Source organism: Talpa europaea, assembly GCF_964194135.1.
Source record: "Talpa europaea genome assembly, chromosome: 13".
In the NCBI taxonomy this organism is placed as follows: domain Eukaryota; kingdom Metazoa; phylum Chordata; class Mammalia; order Eulipotyphla; family Talpidae; genus Talpa; species Talpa europaea.
The window spans coordinates 78,777,144-78,800,794 of record NC_140080.1 but is presented as its reverse complement, the minus strand read 5'-3'; the positions used below and the strand labels follow the sequence as shown (position 1 = coordinate 78,800,794).

Here is a 23,651-nt window from a genome sequence, read left to right as displayed (position 1 = left end):
AAGAACACCCTGATACCAGCATGCAAACTTAACAGTTTAATGAGACTATGTTTATGAATATTAAAAATGGAAACAGTGGTTGAACATATGATTCGAAAGTTGAAAAATATCAGATTTCGTAAGATATCAAAGATTTCTTAGGATATTTCCAGAAATATTTCTGCTATATAACTGTAGGAACCTTGGCATTTCCATGGAATTTAGCCTCCTGACCTCAGGTTGGAGGCCACCTTCCCACGGCTCAAAGGTAAACCTCCATGGAACATCACCATTTTCTGCCTCTGCTCCAGGTAACCCCTCTGTGTTTTAGCTAACTAAAATAATTACTTGTTGGTATGCTGATTTCGTCAGTTTATAGGAGAGAAAGAAGTATCAACATTTCTGATGCAGAGGGGCCCACAGAATCCCTTTCTGTCATGGAACCAACAAGACGAGGCTGAGTGTGGGGCTGGAGGGGGTGGGAGGTCACCAGCAGAGCCAGGCTGGGTCAACCTCCAGTCTGGTGCATTTCCTGACATGACGCTTGCTCTGAGTTGAATGACCACGTCACCAATCTCTGTTCCCTTCCTGGCGAGTTCTCTTTAGGGTAGTGGCTTATTTTGCAGAAGTTTCCTTAAAGGAGGTTTTAACGGAGTGAGCTACGGGAATAAAGTCTGAACTATCAAATAATTGTATCTGTGCTAAGTGTGTATCTCAGAACAGAGAGGCTCCTAAATCGTGACTACACACATATTTCCCTGTGCTTTGGGATGAGGGGGTGTAGGCTTGCTTGGGGGGTAGAATCACAGATTGGACAGAAGCTGGGGTGGAGTGACCTTCAGCCTGGGCACCTGGACAGCCTGCTGAAGACTGAGTTTATAGTGGCGTGTTTTGGAAAAGACAACTTAGGAGACATCGTAAGCCTGGTACTTTGTTAGAATCGACGCTCTTCTGTTTTTCTCCTGGGACAGGTAGTAGACACGGTTGGCCTCCGGGTAGGTGACTTTGCTGAGCGGGAGCCTGTAGATGGCGGGGTTGTTGGTCGACAGGAGCAGGAAGGTGAGAGCCGAGAGGCAGAAGGGCCAGGTGCAGGGTGGCAGTCCGAACTGAGGAGAGGGCATACAAGAAAAGCCTTGGTTACATGGGACACACGTGCTTGTTTCGCCAGCCCCTGCCATCACCTCCAGCGGGGGGTAGAGAGGGCAGACTACGTGCACATTGATTAGATTACTAACTGATGACCCACGAGAGGGAATCACACCCGCGGTGTCAATCTGCCTGTAACAGGTGACGCGCCTTCTTCGGAAGGCAGCTGTGGGAACCTTACATAACATGCCTTTATCTCGAAACCACCTTTGTCTTGGGGTGTCTGGCCAGGCTATTCCTCTAATTTTAGCAACTGTGGCCAATCCCAGCCTTCTCCCATAGCCCTGGAGAAAGAATGGCTTTGGCAGCCATTTTGTAGCTCCAGACCCCTTTTCTGTCTGGTCAGCCAAGACGGACTAGGGATGGGCACCTGACTCAAAAGCAGTTGACCTGGGACTAGACTCGCTCCCTTGAGAATCTGAACTAAGGGGCAGAGACGGTGTCCGGAGACCCCTGGCCTGAAAGGACCAGGGCGGCAGCCAGTGCCGGGTGACCCTATGGCGGCTGTGTGCGCCAGAAGAAACCCCCCAGACAGACTCAGGGACACAGGGCAGATGCGGAGAGAGGAGACGAGACATTCGGTCCAGGGATCTGGAGCGGGGTGTAGCTTCCTCTCTTCTCAAGGGCATTCCTAGCCCCACCTCCTCTCTCACAATGCTCACTGGTTTTTATTCCTGTAGATGTCCTGAGACTGTTGAACACCCCTTCCCACCCGTCCTTTGAGATAAACTGAGTGGGTGTTTCACTAACAAAGACTCAGCAAACCCAGCTATGAGGCAGACCGAATCACACCTCCTCTCCCCGTCATCATTCTATCACAAGCAGTAAAATAACCCCAGGTGACAGCACAGCGGGAGCAGTGCCCGCAGGAACAGTCATCTTGCAAACCCTAGGAGCAGGAGCAAAGTCTCATGTTGCTCCCCTTCCCAGTACTGTATCTGAGGAAGGCATGTGGCCCATATTTATTTGCTGAACAGTTGGGTGAAAGCCTGTGGGCTTCAAAGGTGGCTCTGTGGGCTGGGCCTGGGGCTGTGAGAGCTGTGGCTGGTGATGAATACAATGTGCTCACTGTGTATTCTGGGAAGCCACCCCTCCGAGTCCCAAAGTGGGGAGGATGTGGGGCAGGAGCTCCACAAACCCAGGCCCAGGGCTCAGCCCACATCTCCCTGTCATGGTCCTGTCATCTTCCCAAGACCTGTTTTCTCGATAGTGAAATGGAGACAATGACGTTTATGCAGAGAGTTGGTGCCTTGCGCTACGTCCTCAATACATGGTCCTCAGTATGTGATGTTGCCATCAGGCAGAGGGTGGCATTCTCGAGGACCTGGCACTGCACACATGCCCATGACAAAGTGGCCCCTTCATGCTCTCTTCTGTGGACAATGGTCTTGTAGGTGTCAATCAGCATTTTTATATCACGTCCCTTGAGAAGATTGGAAATTCCTTTGGAGTAAGTTAATGACCTGCGCTTTTTGTATCCCTGAGAGTGGTGAGTGCTGTGTCTTAAATGAAGCAGGCATGCAGCAAGTAAACTTGTTTTTGTTTTGAAAAATGTCTGACCTGTAACTTCTCTATGCATGGAGGACAGGCCAGTCACCTTGCAAATCCTAGGAGCAGGAACCAGTCTCATGTTACACCCCTTCCCAGCACCGTGTCTGAGGAAGGCTTGTGGCCGGTATTCATTTGCTGGACAGCTGGATGAAAGGTGGGTGCCAGCAGAGATGGGAGAGCACGGTCAGGCAGGTGCTCAGAGGGTATTCCGCCCTCTGTCCACATGTGTGATCGTGGCTATTGTGCCCCGTGTACGGAAACCCTTAATATCCCCCAGGGTGGGGGTTCCCTGCCTTAGGGTTTCATTCATTCAGTATTTTTTGAGCACCTGCTATGTGATGGACACTGGAATAATTTAAAAACATAACCCACATCCTGTTCTGAAGGAGCCCAGGAGATGAAGGTGGTAGAGGACCTGATGTGTCACTGCATGTCAACTGTAGCAGATGCACGTAATAGGGAAGGCTCATTTCATTGCTTAGAAAATTCCTGCCCATGCTTAGTCCATACAACCCCATTTCACTACGGGTGAAGGAGGCAGTTATTCAGGTGTGAGTAAAATGCCCACCCCCAGCTCTACCTGCAGGAACAGGTTTTTTCTGTTTACCTATGTGAGATGCGTCCTGGACCCCTTAATTAAGAAGGGGAGACGTGGGCTGCAGGCTGAGTCCTCTGAAAAGGGTTTGGGCCCCTCCCAATGGGGGCTGGCCTGGCCACACAGCACCTTCTGACCTCAAATGCCACCCTACACTGGGGCTCAGACAAGGAAGGGGCCTCAGACTGCCGCTGCACCCACTGCCACCAGCTCAGTCTTCTTTTGGGCTTGGCACGGCTTCCAGTCCCCTTCTTCCCAGCAGCCTCCCCTGTGAGCCTGACTCTGTGCTTGTTGCTATGTGAGCAACAAAGCTGGTCCACAAGCTAGGGGGGCAGACAACCGTCAACATACAAAAATGAAATAATACAGATTTAAAACATTTCTAGATGATGATACAGCAGAAGGGATTTGTTTACAAGATAATGCTCGTCCAATTGTCCTCCAAGGAACTCCATTAGCCCACTGACACTGGGATCCAATTCACTAGCGGCTGATATTTCAGCTTTTGAGGTCTAGCACTTCTGTCTAGAGTTGTGTGGCTTGAGGGAAGAGGGGTGAATCAGGGAAGGCTTCCTGGAGGAGGGGATCACACTGGTTTGGGGAACCATGACAACAATGGTTGGTGGGCATTTCAGCTCACGTTCACTCACCACAGAGAACATGTTAGACAGGGCAGCACCCAGGTAGGCCGAGAACAGTGCTGGAAAAGAAACAAGTGAAAGTCCAATGGCTAACAGAGCCTGAGCTTAGTCGATATACCCTCTCCCCAGACATTTTATGCCTCAAATGCCACCTCTCAGATGAAAACAAAACCACTTGAGTTATGTTTCCACTGCTTGGCAGCTTTGAAAAGTGTTAAATTCCATGCAAATGCCGGCACGGCTAAGACTGCAGATGAACTTTGTTAAGAGGGCCAGGAATGAGCTGTTAGGGGTCCCTGGGGTCCCGCCACCTTGCATTCTAGCAAAGGAACATTTAGCAGTATAAACCATAAATGAAAATTTTACTGTACAGCTACGGTGAGTGAGCCTCAGAACCCACAGCAAGTTATTAATATAATATGGGTTTCCAGGGAAGAGCAGCACCCTGAAAGCTCCAGGGAGATCAAGTCTGACCACTGCCTCACCACCCCCCAGGCTCTGTGTGCAGAGGACTTGGCCGGGCTGGCCGCCAGGAAGAGCCAGGTGCTGGCAGGAGGTGAGGCCCTGGGAAAATGGGCTTTGCTTCTGAATTCTGATTTTCCACAAGAAGCATCCTGGGGTCCCTAGGAGAGTTACTGGGGGCCCGGCAGGTAGCAATCCTGCCTGCCTCCTTCAGCATTCCTACATCGGGGATATTCCTTTCTCCTTTTACAGATGAGGAAGCTGAGGCCCGGGGAGGGTGAACCCCAAGCGGTTGTGTCTTTCAGCGGGATAATCCCTAGTGTTTGGGGTAGGCCCTCAAGTGGGAGGGTGGAGGAGATGAAGGTGTGATTACCTGAAGAGGGGTGTGGGCACACAATCTTACTGTGTCACCCCAGATGGCTAAATTCTCTGGGGGGGGGGAGGACAGAACTTACTGGTGCTCCCCACGTGTGAGATGCCACTTCTTAACAGGCTTGCGACAAACTGAAGGGGGTGCTCCCGCCCAGGGCCACAGAACTATGTCAAGGTTATCACGTACATTTTTAGTTTAAAAAAAATCTAAAAAGGAATAAGTTTGTATAGATAATGTATACAGAGTCTAAGGTGCTGGAATGAAAACTCTGTCAAATCTCCTGGTTGAAGGAGTTTTATTTGACTCCCTGTCCATATAACATTAAGAAATAAAAGTTTTCAAGGATGAGAATATATGTATATATATACATACATGTATTGTATTGTAACAAGTTGTTACACTCAGTCTTATTTATTGGGGTTCTCAACAGATCTCCAACCAAGGTCTTACTGAAGGTACTTAAGGTTAATTACTGTAACTGATGCAAATCACCCCCTTCTCATTAGCATTAGAGTCTCTGGGTTGATTAGCTCCAATCACCCTTCAGGGAAGCGGCACCCACAGGAGACAGCCAGGGACAAAGAGCAAACAACCACCCGAGAAATCTGTCTCCAGGTGGTTCCGCACTGTGCTCAGTTAAAACGGTTTCAAATGTACAAAACAACCAGGCAACGCAATTTTAAAGACAAATTCTCTTAGTAAAACAGCTTCCCATTTATCTGCGGAGGAAGGCGGAATGATCAGAGACAGACACAGGCCTCTTCTGGGGTGGGAGGAGCTCCTTGGGGTACCTACCGCAGGCCATGGCGAGCAGGTGCGTCTGCCAGTTGATGACATAGAACATGCCTCCGATGGCGATGCAGGCCAGCGCGCTGTTGTAGCCACACAGCCCCAAGTAGATGGAGTGAAAGGGCGTGGCGATGGTGAGCGCTGGGAGAGAAGGCAGACGGCAGGGCTGAGTTTCGGGTCTCACAGGACTCACCAGTTGGTCTGAAACCCACCACAGTCCTCAAAGTCCTCTTAGATCTTTTTTATTTTTAAGAAGTGGGGTACCAGCCAGAGTCACAGTGGGTAAGAAGATTCACCAGAGAGTGGGGAGCAGAACAGGCAGATGTAAGAAATACACTGCTGAAGGGAGCAGCGGGCGAGACAAGAGAGGTCCGCCACACCATGTGGGTATCTCCCAGGCTGGCCGAGAATCGAACTCCTGCTGCAAAGTCTGCGGACAGCCTCACAGCACGTGCTCAACACCCTGCGCCACTAGGGAGGCCCATCCTCTTAGGTGTTTATAAAAAAAAGAACTGATTTTATTCAGTGACAAAAAAATCTAAAGGCAACAAATGGGCATGAGCCACTTGACTATTAGAGGTTAAACAGTCACGGGCAGGAGAGACTGACTATGGACTCTGGGACAGGGGAAAGGTGGGTGAATTAGGACAGAGGTGACAATTGTATGCTATAGAATAGAACTGGACTTTCAGAGGTGAACTTAATGTAGTATGGACACCTTGATTTTTTTTTTTAAAGATTTATTTATTTATACAAGCACTGGGTACAGTCAGAAGCGCGGGAAAGTGAGAGAATTCACCAGAGCCAGAGTGGGGAGCAGAGCAGGCAGAAGGACCGAAGTACACTGCTGAGGGGAGCAGCGGGCGGCAGGAGAGGTCTGTGCGCCACGTGGGACCCTCCTCTGGTGGCCGGGGAGCAGCCGGGGATCGAACTGGCGCTGCAGAGGCTGCGGGCAGCTTCGCAACCCAGCGCTCAACCGCTGTGCCACCAGGGGAAGCCCGACACTTTCATTTTTTGATGATGCACACCTGGAACTTAATTTTTACAATGCACTGTTACTTTAATAATAATAATAATAATAATAATAATAATAATAATAATAATAAAGTCCAGAGAAGGTCCTTTCACTACTACAAAAGGGAACTCTCCTTCTTCATTGAAATCTTAATGTTCCCTAATGGAGAACAAATTCTTATCATGAGAAATAAGACTTAAAAAGAAACTCTTCTCTGGGCCTCCCTGGTGGCGCAGCGGGTTGAGTGCAGAGCTCTGAAGCTGTCCACAGCCTCTGCAGCATTGGTTAGATTTCTGGCCGGCCAGGGAGAATCCTACATTGCAAGGCAGACCTCTCCTGCCATGTCCACTGCTCTCCTCAGCAGTGTATTTCGTCAGTCTGCCTGCTCTGCTCTCCCCTCTGGCTCTGGTGAATTCTCTCACCCTCCTGCGCTTCTGACTGTACCCAGTGCTTGTATAAATAAATAAATACATTTTTTTTTAAAAAACCCTCTTCTCAAACTCTAAATTCATACTAAGGTGTAAATGACTAACACTAAAGCCTTTCTTGAGGCCAGTTTTTTGCTCAGGGGCGCATAAGGACACTGGCACCAAAAATGGAAAAACATGATACAATGGAAGGAGGAGATGTTTACAGGGACAAGCACGTGGAACATTGAAGAACAGGTCATCATTTCCTTTGGAGCTGGCCCCAGGCACTAACTTCCTTATGATCCATCAATCAGGGGAAAGGGAGGACACTAACCTGCGAGCATGCCTATGGTGGATCCAATCACAGCGTGCAAGCAAATAAGAGGTGAAGAAACGAACAAAGCTATGATGAAGATGCCGCCAGTCCAGGGATTATCACAGCCAAACACTTGGCCAATGCCGACAGGGATGGCTCTCAAAAGCTGTGGGGGCAACAGGTCACAGGCCATTATAGCAGTCCCCTCTGAAAGTTTGCTTTCTATGGTTTCTGTTACCCACAGATACTGGTCAGAAAAGATTTTGTACAATAAGATAGGAGCGGGCAGAGGGAGAGACCACAGTCACGTAACATTCTTATAGTATGTAGTTGTAATTGTTACATTTTATAATTGTTATTGTTAATCTCTTACTGTGTCTAAATTTATAAATTAAATTTTATCTTTGGTGTGCATGTGCAGGAAAAAAAACAGTATATATAGGCTTTGATCCTATCGGGTTCCAGGCATCCACTGGGGGAGGGTCTTCGGACTTATCCCCTGAGGATAAGGGTGTCTAATGCCCTTAGTAGGGTAAGCAGAGCCACTTGAAGCTTGGCTAGAAATGTTTGGGAGCCAAATCTTTCACATTAGCATTTTGCAGGAGGTTTCCAATGTAGCTTTACTCAAATTTTAAGCTGACTCTAAAGAACACTCACTTTTTGGTTTAATCTTGAGTTCTTAGAAAACTAAGGGGCTAGGATGAGTTTCTTTTAAGTAGAAAAATGAGTGTAAGGTACTAAACCCCCAGAGAAGAGAAACTGAGATCTTTTCAAATGAGGGTAGTATTCATTAGAAAATAATAAATATCTAGAGGGCTTGTCCGTGTAGCGGGTTGACCCTTGGGCTGGGTCTCCTGTCGCCCCAGCACAGGGTGCAGGACTCAGCTACCACCAGGGGCTGTTTTCTACAGAGGCGGTGGCCTGGACAGTCTCATGCCCCACTGGCCACACTCTCTGGGGGGCTCTCCAGTGACCACGAGAGCAGAGAAGCCTGTGGGGACTCAACATTATCGGAGTTTAAACCCTTTCTCCGTCATGTTTCCCCTAAACTCAGGGCTCTAACTACAATGGTCAAAGATAAGATACACGAGTCATTGCCACCCCCCATTCAGCCTGCCGGAAGCTATTCCTTAAAAACCACCCAAATTGGAGTCTTCTTTCCTGAAACTCTGAGATTTTAAAGTATTTGGACAGGAGTCTCCAATCCTTTCCTTCACTTTTACAAACCCCCTAGACATCTTTTCAATGGATAAGGTGGCATGGCGAATACAAAATACCTTAAACTGGCCTTCATCTCCCTTAGCCTAAGCTCCACCACGAGGGCAGCAGGAGAGGACAGCTGTGGAGCCGGGTTGCCAACAGGGGGCCCTTTCTGACCTCTGGCCCGTGGAGCTCCTGCCATGCACCCAAGAGCCCCTCAGGGAAGGGGCCCGCACGGGTTTCTCTCCCTAAGCGGGATGCGCCCGGGGCCAGAGCGGAGCTTTTCCTCCTGTGGCGGCTGCTGCTGACCTCAAGTTGCTGCTGAGAGAAACCAGGAGGCATTATTTCTTGCTGAGCCCAAGAGCTTTGTGGTTAGATGATGACTTGCCCATAACGAAGTTTCTGTGATTAACCTGTGGCATCATCTGGTGTAACGGAAAACAGGAGGACCTGGGCGAAACGTGTGCACGGAGATAAGGGGGCTGGCGGGCACCCCTCCAAGCTGGCTCCACACTAAGCTGTTGTTGATGATCTTGGCAGGCCTCCAGAGGCCAGCAACGCACACAGAATATTTGTAAAGAGCCCGAAAAGCTCTGTTACACGTATTTCTAGTGGAGGAACACCGTGCTCTCAGGTGTGAGCTTGCCCCCAAGAATAGACTGGGGGAGTGAAGGGACAGGGAGTCACATTCATTCATTCAATACATGTGATTTCAGCCTATAGCTGGACGTCTTCAATGACTCCATGACATTGAATGAGAGAGGACACAACAGAAATGGGATTAAAACTGGAACAAAGCATCAAATATGCTATAAAAGATAGAACCCAGGCCTAGAAGTCAGACAACGAAGTTTTGGTCTTGCCCTCGCTCTCCACAGTGTGTGTCCTTAGGTGGGTCTCTAACCTGGCCAGGTTCTCCCTCTGTGCTGTGACACATGGGACCAGAAATGACCCTTAGCTCTTGAAGAACAGCAAAGAAGGTACAGTGTAGTGTATAAGTGCCCCCACTGCGTAACTGCTACTAGCTATTCCTTGTGGGCCTTTCTGATGTTCAAAATAGGCATGCGCCATGGCAATAGGGCCTCGGACAGACGCTGCCCCTCTGCCTTCCATGACACCTACCAAGGGCACCTGGACCTCAGACCAGGTGATATTGGGCACGGAGGCGGCAGGCTGCAGCAGTGTCGTGGGGAAGAAGAGGTTGTAGTGGCCTGTGGCTGCCAGGTACAGGGTCACGGCGATGTTGAGGGGTAGCGTGAAGACGGGGAGGTCCCACTTGCTGAAGATGGTGCCCAGAGCACTGGAGAGGATGGGGCTGATGGCAGAAGCACAAGAGAACCGTGCCAGCAGCCTCCTGACCCAACACTGCAGTGAGCAGGAGGAGGGAGCAACCTACGCCTTCTCGTCTGCTGGGAACCAAGTCTTCCCCGGGGCTCTTCCCTGTGCCTTGCATAGCGGCAAGGGGATGCCAGATTCAGCTGCAGGGGCAGGGCACTCTGGGGCAAGTCTACAGCAGGGGGTCACAGAATGACCTTGAAGGGTCACACAGCTCCATTCCCGAGCAAAGAACAGGCTGGGGGAGTCACGGGACAGGGAGACACGTTCATTCATTCAATACATGTTTGTCAAGTAACTGAGAGCACAGAAACTTCAAGATTTCTGAGATTTCTGACAGCGCCCTACAAATTTTTGGAGGTGCAGGAGGACCTGGGCCCGGCTCTCTGGGGCCTCTGCCTGGTGGGTGGCCCTTCCTCTCCACCAGTGGCTGCGTCAGTCTGGCAGGTCCCAAGGACAGCGACAGCCCAGAGTGAAGGAGGGAAAAGGACATTTCCAAAAACTGAGAGGACCCGTGGTGCAGCTCTTAACCCAGGTTAAGTGGGTTAACCCAGGGTTAACCCTGGTGCAGCTCTTAACCCAGGTGGGCTCTGTTTCTTACTCTGTGCCCTGGCAAGGGAGGACCAGGAATCCTTTCAAATTGGGGAAAGAGAAGAAGGAAGCAGAGGAAGGAAGGGCGGTTAGGTGCTGAGGTACTGGACTGTAGGGCACTTACGAGGTGCTGTCACTGCCTGAGGGGAGTAACTGTTTCCAGGGGGCGACTCTTATGTGCCAACTAAGAGAAAGCCACTTTAAGTCTGTCACTGAGTAGGGTAAAATGGTTGGTGGCATTGATCAGCCACGGCCTCGAAGCAAACTTACCAGGACGTGGACATAATGATCACAGGGAGCAAAAGCCACCAGTAATAGTCACCCTTGTCCGAGAACACGGCCAGCAGCAGCCCCACCAGCACCCCGTTGTACCCGTGGAGTCCTGCAGCAATGGCCGACCTGGGGAGGAGAGGCAGGTAAGTGGAGGATCCCTGTGTCCTCACGGGTGTGGGGCTGCCTTTGATTTGCCTTCTGAGTCCATCTGTCTCAACCGGGGCCTGACCACACGCGCATTTACATGCAGGCCCCTCTGGTACTGGGTGGGAAGACAGCACCCCTGCGCGCTCCAGGACAATAGGTACTATGACAAGGCAGTCAGGGTGGTGGTCTGCAGTTATTAGGGTCCTTATTCTGAGGGGTTTCTCAGCAAGGAGTTAAGAAGCAAGGGGTGGAAAGCCGGGCAGGGGTCCCGCCCAAGTCTCCTCTTGGCCACACGCGGGCCCCTGGGCTTCCTGGAACTTACCTGTCCTGACTCAGGACGAGGGCTGTCAAAGTGGACACCACGGTGCCCACGCAGCCCAAGAGGGCCCACCAGGGGTTCTGAATGAAGAGGCCGATGACCATGAGGAGACCGCTGAGGGGGTTGTTCACAAACATCACCTGAGATGTGCTCCGCAGCACCCAGTCCAGGAACTGAAACACTGGGGACTTGTCTGAAATGTAACCAGGACAGGAAGCCAGTTAATGTTAGGCGTGGCGGCTCTGGGTGAGGCCCTAGTGGGCAGGTGGACAGTATGAGGGCAGAGGACATGAGGGCCTCTCTGCCTCCAAAGCAGGCTGCAGGAGACCAGTGCCTGCTGGCACCTCCACAGTTGGGGGTAAACAAGGGAACTAAGAGGACCTTAGATGGCCCCCAACACTCTTTAGGCCCAGGCCAGCTGGAAAACTTGGAAAACATCATTAGGCAGTTTTCCAAGGAGCAGGACGGGATTCCCGAGCTGTCTGTGCCCAGAAGAGAGGCATGCATGTTCCAGAAGACACCCATGAAGAAAACACTCTCGTTTCATAGAGGGTCAAGCCCACTGAGGGCCTGAACTTTGGGGAGACTGCTCAAGAGAACCCTGATGCTCCATTTTCCTATGAACCGCAGAGAGACCAACATTTTCCTGCAATGCTGGCTCCAGAACCCCAGGGTTAAAAGGCCTGACTGCTGTGCTCTGATGGGTTGTTCTGCTTTGTTCAGATGTGAGAGCTGACACACATTATATACTGTCATCCTGAGAGACGTCATGTCTCGTCTAATGACCCCCTTCTAGAAGACCAGAACTCAGTGTGGTCCAGAACCAGGGAAATGCGTATCTGGGGGAGGGGCAGAGGGGACCGTTGGGGTGTGCGATAGCAGAGCCTTTACCTTTAAGCCCCTCTCCACACGCCTTCATCTCTCCTGTGATGTAGCTGAGGGCTTGGCTGACTCTTTTGCCACTGGCGGCCATGGAACTCTGAATCCAGGAAGTCTTGCTCTCCGTGCTCTCCTCCATGATGTCCAGATCCTGTCCAGGGACGAGAGGCGGTCAAGGAGCTCCCACATTTGGGGTCCTTCCTACTAGCAGTGACACTTGCGCTCGCTCTGGGATCAAGCTAAGATTCTCATTTTGGTATTTAGTGAAATTGCTATTTAAACATCTGACTCTGTAAACCAGACTCTTTTGCTTGTTTTGGCAAGTCACCTCATTTAGAATGGGCAACAACCTTGTCCTTCAGGACCATATCTTTCTCCTCACGCTGGGGAGGAAGGCTCAGGCATGGAGAGGGTCCATTTGCAAAGGTCAAGGTCAAATGGTAGACATGAGATTTAACTACAGATCTTTAGATTCTTTTTTTTAGACCATTACTTCTACTCTACCAAACTCTTTCCAAAAGAAATTATTTCTCCCTCAGCGTGCCTTTAAAATTAACTGTCCATAAAATTAAACATATGAAGATTCTGGTTTTGAAAATTGGTACCAGCAAATGTTCTAAATGTTTGCATGCTGGATTTAGAGGAGGACAGGTAATAAATAATTCAAATGAAAAGAATGTGAAACTTGATAAACTGTGAAAAATAAACATTTCTAATCCCAGGTAATTATGTTTCTGAAAATGTGAATTCAAGTGAAATTCGCCTGAATCAGAGAAGGTCTTTTCTGGACCTCAGCTCCCCGATCTGTTTCTGGCAGCGGGCGAGGGCGCTGCTCCTGAGTGGGGGCCTCCCCTTACTCACCAGTAACTCAACTGTGGGCTTCCGGTATTGATAGGGAAGCGAGTCTTTGGCTGGTCTTTCCTGGTGTTCGCTTCTTCCAAAGACTGGAGTTGGAAGGAGAAAACACCATCAATTAGGACACGTCTACCTGGTGCCTCAGCATCACCTCTCTTGCACGACTCAAGATAGAATATTCGGTGCATCCTGTCTCAGCTCAGCTCAGCAAGCCTGGAGGCTAGCAGACCTTCCTTTTACTGGTCATGGATGCTTTGGGGCCCTCTCTCTGGGAAAAAGCTCACGTCCTCCAATAAATAGGACATTTTATGGGAACTTAGGGAGATCAGAGACTCAAGTGACCTTAGTTAAGAAGCTTCATTCAACTTCTATATTTTTTAGTTGTAGCAACAGTGACTAGGCCCTGGTCCCTGACTTCAGAGTTCTGTCTCCTGCAGTACTCAAGAGAGCTGGCAAATGCATGAAGAGAGGGCCTTGGAGTTCAAGAGCATAATACTCGATCTCTCCTACATCGTACTCAGTATTTGTAAAGTAGAAGCTCCCTGAGCCATGCAAGACCTGTATTTGAATTAGACTGTGACCATCCCCAACTGGAGGAGCTCAGACTATTCTGTCTTTTTCTGATGCATGTTTCTGACTTATAGATATTTTAGCAACAACTGCTGGTTGGACCTCATATTCGTATTGTTATTTGAAACAGATTTTAGTATATATTTGTAATTCTAAAGATCTAATGTATACATATTTTCCATTATTATTATTTTCAAAGATGACCGACTTAGTAGGGTGTTTATGCATTGTCAAAGCTAGGCCGCACAGGTTTCAGTCTTGATACTCTGGCTCCCTCTCGTGGTCAAGTGGGAGAATGGCAGGCTGGGTTCTGAAGGCCTGATATTTTCAGTCCTCCAGTTCCCAGTCTAAGCGCTAGAAGGAATGTATCATCACCTCTCTGCCTTTTGGCTAAGCGCAAGTGTAGAAGGAATGCATCAAGAGGCCTTGTTTCCATTTTTGAAGGATCAGGGGTTGTAAATGCCAGTGTGGTTGGGAAGTTATATTATGCAGGGGAAATTTCCAAACTGATTTTGGGAGCTGTGAATAGAAGCTAAGAGGATTCCTCTATAAGGCCAGCGTGTGTGATATCCTGACAGCCCTCTGCTTCTGTCTGAAGCTCCCCTCTGCTTGCACTGTCCAACAATTGCCATTAACCTCCACCTCTCAGGTTCCTTTGCATCGTCATCTCTACTAAGCCTTCCCACCTGGCCCCCAACCACTATTGTAAGAGGATGTTTGGAGGGAGACTCAATCTTTTGAGGCAAACCATGTTCTCTTGCACCCCATGCACAGGGGTTCCTGTTGGAGACATCACCCCTGGGCTAGAGGCCCCTCTCCTCCTCGTTAGGTGTCTTTTCTCTGGGCTGGCCACTTTGCATATGAGGCAGTGGTATTCAGATGGAAGAATAGAGTCACTAAGGCACCTTCCGGGAAGGCAGGTGATATCCCAAAGAGACAACAACCCAGACTCATCTGACCCCATAGTGCCTCTCGTCGCTTGTGTGACTGTGGGCAAGTCGGCTCCTCTCTCTGGGGCTGGCGTGTGTTTACGGGGGCAGAATACCATGACCCCTCTGACCTGTTTTTCAAGCCAACCCTCCAGCTGGTGGGACAGATACCCCTCACCCCTCCCTTTGAGGGCTCAGCTTCCAAATCCAAGTTTCTGACTTCCTACCTGCTCAGCTCTGACTGCCCCTGGTCCTCCTCTTAGCCTTTGGGAACCCCCTCCCCTCTATGGATCTTAACTCTATTCTCTTGGCTTTGCCATCTACTCTTACTGCAGGCAAGAGCTTTTCATCTGCAGCCTCCTAGACCAGTGGTCTGTAGAACATTAGAAACTCACGGGAAAATTTCAAGACCCTTATGCCCTGCCGGGCCACTCTCCAGATGTCAGATGAGAGGCTCTGGGGGTGGTGGTGGTGCAGGTGATCCCGATGTGCAGCCAAGAAGTCTGGGACCTCCCAGCCTAACCTCACAGTGTCTGCATCCTGTCCTGGCTCCCCCCTACCCCCATTCTCCTGGGGAGAATCTAGACCACAGGACCTGTGACTGTGGCCTGAGGTCAGGTGTGATGAGACTGAACCTGACCCTTGTGGGTCTCCCCACCATGCCCATTTTAGAGATAAGCAAACCCAGGACCCAAGAGCATGGGGAGGAAGCGCAAACCTTTGCTCCTCCTCCGAATGGATGACCACTCGATGTGGAACACGCTTCTGGGCTTGGGGAGCACGGCCTCTGAGCCTTCATCAGCCTTGGGGCTCACTGTGGTCGGCTGCTGCCCACCGCCTTCTATCCAGGGGCAAAAGGAGACAGGTCAGTGTCCCACCCTGGTCTGCACCCCGTGAGCACCAAGCAGAGAGCTCCAGAAAAGTCATGCAGAAGCTGGAAAGGACAGAGTGAGGACCCGAGGCTGGAGTGGGAGTCGGTGTCTGCGTTGGCACAAACAGCTTCCCTGTTCCTCCCGCTCCAGGGTCCACGCCCCTTCCCTACGGCAACCTAAGTCCTGTCAGTGTCATGAGATGGTGAGTCACCGGCCTTCTTTCTTCAGCTACTCTAAGACCCACAGCCCTGGCCTGGCCTGGCCTGGACAGTGGAAGAGCTGCCTGTCCACTTTTTTCTTCAGCCAGCGCCTAGGTCTCCACCTGTGGCAGGGAGTGTGTGTGGGGCCCTTGGCGCTGATGCACACGAGCCTCACTCAGGCACTTCGACAAAATGCCTGAGCCCAACCCTAGAGTAACTTTAAAACTTAAAGTTTTTAATGCCCATAACATTCAAAGAATGGCGCTATTGTGCAGCTTGGACTGAGAAAACAAATCCAGGTTCTTGCTACTCAAAGTGTGGTCCCCAGACCAGCAGCATCGGCACCATCTGGATGCTGACTAGAAATGCAGATTCTCAGGTTCCACCCTGATTGACGGAGTCAGCATCTGTACTTCACCAGGATTTCCTAGGTGATTTCTGGGCACATTAAAGTTTGCAAGTTCTGGTCTAGAGGCGGGTGGGGGTGAGTCCTGAATCTGTGATTTGCTTCCAGAAATTCTCTGCAGCACCATGAAAAATGACCAATCCCAGCAAAGCAGAACACTCCCATCTCTTGGGACGAATTGTGCAGTGTGGACCGAGAACTGTCTCCGGCTTCTAAGATGCATGCTCCTAGGGGTGAATCGGGGCATTTGGTAGCCCCTGAGGCCTGCATTTTAATGTTCCAGTGGGGCCCCAGAGCACCCATGTGGAGCGTGGCTGTTGAAAAGTGGAGCACCCACACTGCTGCACGCGACACACTTCTCAGCCAACTCCCTTGGCCCTTTCAAGGGCACCCTGAAGCTGCTGGGTGGGCACTGCTCTCTCCCAGGGTGGAACAAGGAGCCAAGGGGTTTTGTGTACCAGCTCGGAAAGGTCACACGTCCCACCAGTTCCCTTCCCTTCACCTCAGGGTTGGGAAGATGCTCCCGAGCCAGCCTCCTGCTTGTGGGTCCGAGTAGAGCCTGAATGGCCAAGTCTGGAGCTGCCCGCTAGGCCCTGAGCTTCAGAGACACCTGGCAAGTTAGCTGCCCCGGGGCACCTCTGCAGACTGTGCTTGCGCCAGGGATGAGGCCGAGGAGGGCCCATTCTATGACCGGACAGACCAGGGGATGAGGCCGAGGAGGGCGCATTCTATCACCGGACAGACAACTGGAAAGCCCGTCCGCGGGTCTGTTCTCTCCCTCCCTCAGCTGCAGGCGCCGGCTGCCCCAGACTGGAGTAATGTTGTGACCACAGCATCAGAGGCTCAGAGCTGTGCAGGGCTACAAGAGCCCTGTCTGCCTCCAGGCCTGGAGAAATCAACTTGCCCACGTCACCCAGCTCCTGGGTCACGGCAAAGCCAGGGTCGACCCCCATCTCCTGACCCCCCATCTGCTGCTCTCAGCGTGGCTGCGGGGATCCTTCCCAAGCCCCGGTCCTTCATGTTGTGCACCTCAGATCAGCCCCTGCTCAGGGCCCAGGAAAGTGGGGCAGGGTCTCCACACAGGACTACGCATTCCCAGAGTTGACATCCCAGCCTCAAGAACTAAAACCACAAAGCACCTTTCTTTCCCTTGCTCTGTCCTGCTTCAGCTGAGTTGGGGAGGTGCCATCAAGCCCTGTGTTGGTTCTGGGTCTCACATGATACGGGAGTGCTGGCTGCAGACCCCAGGGAGGGCAGGAGCCCCCGGGATGCACTGGTCAGAGCTGGGAGTGAGAGTGGGAACAGCCCTACAGCGAAGACTGGAGGGAAAGAGCCGTGCAAGCACTTCAGCTCAGGTGGCCGCCGTGCGCGCCCTCTCTGGGATGGAATCTCAGGACGCCCACAACAGATAACAGCAATTTCAAGAGTATCGTGAACACATCTACTGAAAGTTCTAGAAATAAATGTTCCATTGGTGTAATAGAGGGGGAAAGAAAGAACAAAAAAAAAAAAAGCCCAGCAGCTGACCGGCTGAGAACCTCGGCACTGATTTCTGCACAGTGCTGCAAGCTGCCCATCTTGTGAACAGTGCCCCATAGTCGCACAGTTCCAGAAAGAAATAGAACTCGTGGGTTGGACCTCTCCAACCCCAGCTGCAGGAGGAAGAGAGATCTTTTGGAGGGAAACCTCCTATTTATTTCCCACGTTATAAGCATGAGAACATGCTGGCAAAATGCCCTGGAAAATACTTTTGCCCTGCTCAGATGGCAGAAACCCTCAGGAAGTCACTTCCCTCAGTGGCACGAGTCCCTGTGCTCAAGGCAGGTGGCTCCTTATTTCTGCACATGCCTGGCACTGTACACCTACCTGCATCGACTCTTAGCTTTCCAGGTATCAGTGATCCATTTTGTCTGTTACCTGCATAGGATGGTGGGGTCCCAGACTGTCAGGGTTATACTGGGTCCCCTGGGCACCCCAGCACCTGCCGGCAGGAGCCTGGTAGACTGTGGGAGCTCGGAAGTGCTTTTTGAGCCAATCAATAAGGGCTCATTCTATTATGTCTTAAGATTTCTGAGCGGCATGATGAACAATCATTGGCTCTTTCAGGCTATGCAGCATTTTAAAAAATAATATATCTCATTGTCAGTGTTAAATGCTTGATAAATATTGAAATAAAGGTGAGGTCTTTCATAGGTTAACAAGGGCAACAGCTGAATTGGGTTTTGGAAGTTGCAGGGTAAGCGCTGATTATTTCCAGTGTTGCTTGGATAAAAGAAGGGACATTTATAGTTCACAATAAAATGGTTGGCCGGGAACCCAGCAATCCTGCAGGAGTGGCTGGGTGAGCTCAGTGAATGACAGGGAAGAAAGGCAGTCACTGAAGATGAGATCTTTCTTGAAGGGATTTGTTTTGGTTGTCAAGACAGTACAGGTTGGTTCTGTGTGGTGTCTCAGAGGTGAGCTGGGTTTCCTGAATCCCCAGACCAATGTTGTTCACAGTAACTTACTCTTTTTGGTTCTTTCTGACTCATTTGCCTGCCTCACATGACACTGTGTGCCCAGGTGCAGTGAGCACCCCACCTGGCTGCTTGGAGTGTTGCTACCTGTGCTGTAGCTCACAGGGAGGGGGCAGCTCTGTCCTGAAGGCTGTGGGGGAACCTCACAACTCCTCAGCATACCCCCCACCCCCATGAAGGAGCCCCCCCCACCTCCTTCTATAACAATCCTTATTTAGTACCCCAAGTCATAGAGCTCCACATGGGGCCGGGTGGCCTCCAGGACCATTTCGGGGGCACAGCCCCAGCCTTTGAGGATTGCTACCATCTGTGTTTTAACAGCCCAGACTCCAGCAAAGCCTTCCCCACCTTGACTCAGAGACGGCACAGCTGTGGAACATCCTGATTTGTTCAGAAACACTTTCTAGAGTTGTATCCTGTAGTACTCAAGCCTCTACTGACATCGAACAGACAGAACATGCTGACCGTTCACATATCAGGGGTAAAAAGAATTTGTAGAAGAGGCCACCTGTCAGATCCAGTGTTGGTGCTCATTGCAGTGTCTTAGAGGGGAATAAAACAAATCCAAACCAATTCTGACATTGCTCAGAAGAGGGGAAAATATCAGCCTGTACTCAAAACAGGTCCATTCCCTCACACTTGTGGCTAGTTGTTGCTCCCAGGTTTTGAATAGCTTTGCTGGCTCCGGCAGGTGGAGACGCTTCCACACCTCACCAGCAATAGCCACCCAGGGAGCATCTGGGACCTACCATCAAGGCCCATTTGTCACCCCTCTCAGTTCCCTGGGTCTCTCATTCCTCCAGGTGTTCATGACACTCCCACACATCACAAGGCCTCGTGCTAGCTACTATGTCCGAATGAATTTTTTAAAGTGATACATCTGAATTTTTCCTACATCCAGTTCCACATGACTCTGGCCCCAATTTGGGCACGTTTCCTTATGAGGAAGCTAAGCTTGCAGTATGACTTGTAATTTTTAGCACTAGTCTGTGAATGTTTCTGTGTGTGTGTGTATGTGTGTGTGTGTGTGTGTGTGTGTGTGTGTGTGTGTGTGAGAGAGAGAGAGAGAGAGAGAGAGAGAGAGAGAGAGAGAGAGAGAGAGAGAGATTTTTGGTATCTTTTTCTGGGAAGTTGTGTTTAGCCAATCTTTTCAAACATCATTCTATAGGCGATCAAAGGCAACGGCTGTTAGAATTCAAAAAGGGTTTTGAGATTATCAAGTCTAGCCCTCTCATTTAACAGTTGGGGAAACTAGGTGTAGAGAAATGTAGTCATTGACCGGAGGCCACAGCTATTGGCAAAGGCAGGAGTGAATATCACATAGGTCTATTCTGTCTCTTGCCTTCTAGTCTAAGATTTATTTCCCTAAAAAGTACTTCCTTCCTACTAGGGATTTATTTTTGGTCTGTCAATTCAACTCTGTTTTTGAATATAATGGCCTAGTTAGGTATTCTAGAATCCATTTCTCTTTACCCTGTGGCTCCCTTTTCTTCAGAGATTTAAGAAAAACCCAGAAGTCATTCTGAGGTTTCCCAATATAGCTGGACCAGGGGCAGGTTGTGTGAGAACTGGACGGTGTAAAGGTGGGGGCTGGGTCCATGGGAACTTGGGGGTCAGTAGTTGGACATCCCAACTTTTTAATTAAATCAATCTTTTAAAATGCCAAGATGTGAGTCACTATGACCCTGAGATAAATCCTCATAGCATTTAATCTTGCCTCTTCCCCCACAGCTCACTTGCTGGCCAATGAACTCACCTGGATTTTGTTCTGTTTTGCTTAGGTTTTGTCTTTGGCTTGCTCCATGGAGAAGATAGTAATAAGCTTTGATGAGTTGGTGTCTCATTTATCATCAGGATATCTCATGATAACTCACAGATGAGGTTAAATAGACTGCAAGAGTCGAAGCAGCCCATCTGTAGCTGGGGTCACCTCTCACCGAACTCCCACTGCAATGACTTTGCTCATTTTCTCCCCCGTTCTCATCCCAGCCCACAGCCTCATAGTTGCATGTCTATTTTGTCATCTCTCTGATTTTGATCTTTCCCCTTTCAATCCATTCTGTGCTTCAACTGCTAGACTATTGGCCACTCACTTGTTCGACAATATACATGGCTCCCTACTGCCAAGTGTGCCAGCTCAAGCTCCCCTTCCAGGCTTTGCACATGTTCTATAATGTGGCTCATTGCACCTTTCCTCTTCCCAACACACATCCTGCTTTGGTCTCTGACCTCATCACTGGCCATCTGTGCTTTCTTCCTCTTTTTGAATAACTCCTATCCACCACTCAAGGTCTGGTTTATGTTCTACTTCCTCCATGAAGTCCTGCTTGGCTTATTCGGCCACATGGATCACTCCATTTTGAATTCCCTTTGCATTTGCAGAAGGTACCCAGCCTACATCTTGTGAAGGAGGGGCCACCTTGGATTTTTATATTGACAATTACAATGTATATGAAAAGAGCTCAGTAAATACTTCCAATCCAATGAAACCACGGAGAATTCCAAATCCTTGATAACCAAGTGACCTTTGAGTCTAGGCATTGGCTGAAGGAAACTGAGGTCCAGAGAGAAGAGGCCTATCTGAGGTCACACAGCAGTTACAGAACCAGGCTTTTCTTCTTTACTCCTGCAATGTAGGTGTCACAGTTGAAGATTTCCCAAATGATACCAATGGATTTGTGACTTTCTTATTCTTAAATATTACAAATTATTCCACATCCCAAACAAAATGTACCAACCTCTCCCCTCCAAAAATAACCCCCCTAAGATGCGTTGGTATGGTGGTGAGCATAGCTGCCTTCCAAAAATAACCCCCAAGCACCCACCTGTATATTATTACATTTGTGACACCTACTGAAAGACCAAAGAAAGTTCTGGAACACTGTATACTAGCTACTTCTCTTGTGGCAACATCTCCATACTCCTTTTCCCCTCATCCTCTTCCCTGCCACTCCTTCACCCAATCATCTATGGCAAACAGCTAATTGATCACAGCATTCTTTTTCCAATAAGTTCCAATACATCCACAGAATCTTTCTTAACACAATGGTTCAGAACACTAATACCAACAACATTTGAGAGTAAACTTACTTCCCTCCATTCTAACCCTAAAAGAAGGTGGGGATCTGCAGACATTTGAGAGAAAGCATATATTAAGACCAGGGTATTAATAATAGGCATGTATACTTCCTGGCCATGTATATTTCCAAACCTCATAATACACCCTTTCCCCAGCAAGTCCACCAAGGTCAAGTCCTTTGGTGCCACCTACCTTACAAGATTGTCTATTCTCTCATCAGATAACTTGAGCATCCTGGAATGTTGTTCCTTATGACATGATTATCATCTTCCAGAAATATCCTCCTATTATAGCTACACAGAATATATCTATTGTAATCTAAGAGGGCTATTTAAGAGAGAGGCAGAAAGGAGACAAGTTGTTAAGCTGGGATGGTAAGCTGTCTGTGGATATGAGGTGGTCTGGTTCTGATGGCAAGTCTGGGACCTGAGGAGAGAGGTCAAGATGCCTGGTCCAGGTGCCTTCACCCTGGATTTGGCTGTAATGAGTCCTGAAAGAAGGTGTTCAAATCCACCTCTTCAGCATCCCATGGCTCATCTCAACTTGGTGCTGACCTGAGAAACCTAGTGAGTTACAGTGTGGTGAAAAGAGGACTAATAATGTGAAGGCTCATTACTAGCAGGCAGTTAGGGTGCTAAAGGTTTTTGGGGCTGATGGGTTAGCCTGGGACCATAACCAGGTGAGCAGAAAGAGTGGGGGCTGTGAGTCAGGACACCTGGGTTTTTGTCCAGGCTCTTTGATCCCTGGCCAGGTCTCTGGACAAGCCATGGTTTCCTCATCTATAATCAGGGGTGTGAATTATCGCTATGAAAGAGTTCTTCCAGCTAGAACCTCCAAACCTAAACTCTCTCTGGAGTCTTAGTAAGGTCCCCTCCCAGGACTGGCCCCCCTGCACACCAGAAGAAAGGAACAGAGACAGATGAGCATTTTTCTTTTTTTTTTTTTTTTCCTCTCCTTTGAAAAATCAGATGACCCTGTTGGCTAGAAGGCCTACCTGGTTCATTTCTGTCCCTCAGAACCTCTTACCTGGCTCCTTTTGAGCTCCTGCAGGGGGCTGGAGGAGTCTAGACCAATGAGATCTGGAAAGAAGCTTCTTCCAGTTGGGCTGTGACTCTGGTCCTCAGCTCCGGGCACTGGACTTCTCCTTAGGCCGGAACGCCTTCACTTCCTGCAGCCTTCCAGCCTGACCTTTTGCTGACTTTCCATAAGTTCACTTTGCCTTCTCCAAACCTATGCCCACTGCATGGCCTCTGGGTGAGGAAAGGGACCACGAGGAGAAGGGAGAATCAAAGTTTCTTTCTGTGGCTTGCTTTCTGTAGACTCCTTCCCAAGCTCCCTAGGGAACACAGGCTGCCATGGTTCCCCCACCTGGTTTGAACAGGTAGGTTTCCTTTAAAGGGGCAGAGCTGGGACTGTCTCGCAGTAGCTGCCCAGTCTTCTCTTGGGCATTACCTCCCAGTTACCAGTCTCATTAGTATTTACCAGTCTCAATGTAGTATTTGCCTTTAAAGCAATTGTCTAAGAATTGTCTCCTCAGGGGGCCGATTTGCTTTCCAACCTCAGTAACCCTCTTAATTCCCAGAGAAGGCACAGGTTGGGGAGCAGCAGTGACATCAGTGCCTCAATGGAAATTTCTGTAGAGACTAACACTAGATGCTATCTTTCTGCTTTTGTGGAAATTTTCAGACTCCCCCTGCTGACTTCTGCTCACCAGGGCCTTCAGGGCTCACAATGGCATCCTCTCAGAGCAAGAAAGTGATGCCCAAACCTGGTCTCCAAAAGGCCCCTGGGGTTCTATATATTAGGTAGCCAGTCCTCCCATGAGGCCTTGGGGTCTGGAGGGAAGGAATTTGGGGAGAAGGCCCAATCCAAATGTGTTTTGTTTGGCTCTGTGGGTCTAATGGATCAAGCTTCAACCCTCCCCACCTGTCTCTCTGCATTTGTATGCTCCCTGTTGTCCCCCTACACACACACACACACACACACACACATGCATACACACACATGCATACACATGCACACATGCACACACACATGCATGCACACACACTCAGTGATGGTATGTGAGCCTACTCAGGTTCAGAAACAAAGCCTCACACTGAGGGAATTAGCTCCACCTGACACCAAAGGCCCCCTCCCCACTGTGCCAGGTGTTTTGGAACTGCCACCAAGGGGTCCTGATCACGGAGGGCCTTCTGAGGGG

General features: G+C 49.7%; 1 protein-coding gene across 1 annotated transcript in view; it reads right to left on the bottom strand.

Annotated features, from left to right (window-relative positions):
- Nucleotides 1-884: 884 nt before the first annotated feature.
- Nucleotides 885-23,651, bottom strand: part of SLC14A2 (solute carrier family 14 member 2) — a gene marked incomplete at both ends in the record, with an annotated part of 49,487 nt that continues 26,720 nt past the window's right edge. The window contains 10 exons of the mRNA XM_084252385.1: nucleotides 885-1,085; nucleotides 3,922-3,971; nucleotides 5,543-5,677; nucleotides 7,296-7,443; nucleotides 9,600-9,792; nucleotides 10,674-10,802; nucleotides 11,146-11,335; nucleotides 12,034-12,172; nucleotides 12,883-12,965; nucleotides 15,094-15,216. Of these exons, the coding sequence (XP_084108511.1) occupies nucleotides 885-1,085; nucleotides 3,922-3,971; nucleotides 5,543-5,677; nucleotides 7,296-7,443; nucleotides 9,600-9,792; nucleotides 10,674-10,802; nucleotides 11,146-11,335; nucleotides 12,034-12,172; nucleotides 12,883-12,965; nucleotides 15,094-15,216 (1,391 nt within the window). The remainder of the gene's footprint in view (nucleotides 1,086-3,921; nucleotides 3,972-5,542; nucleotides 5,678-7,295; nucleotides 7,444-9,599; nucleotides 9,793-10,673; nucleotides 10,803-11,145; nucleotides 11,336-12,033; nucleotides 12,173-12,882; nucleotides 12,966-15,093; nucleotides 15,217-23,651) is intronic.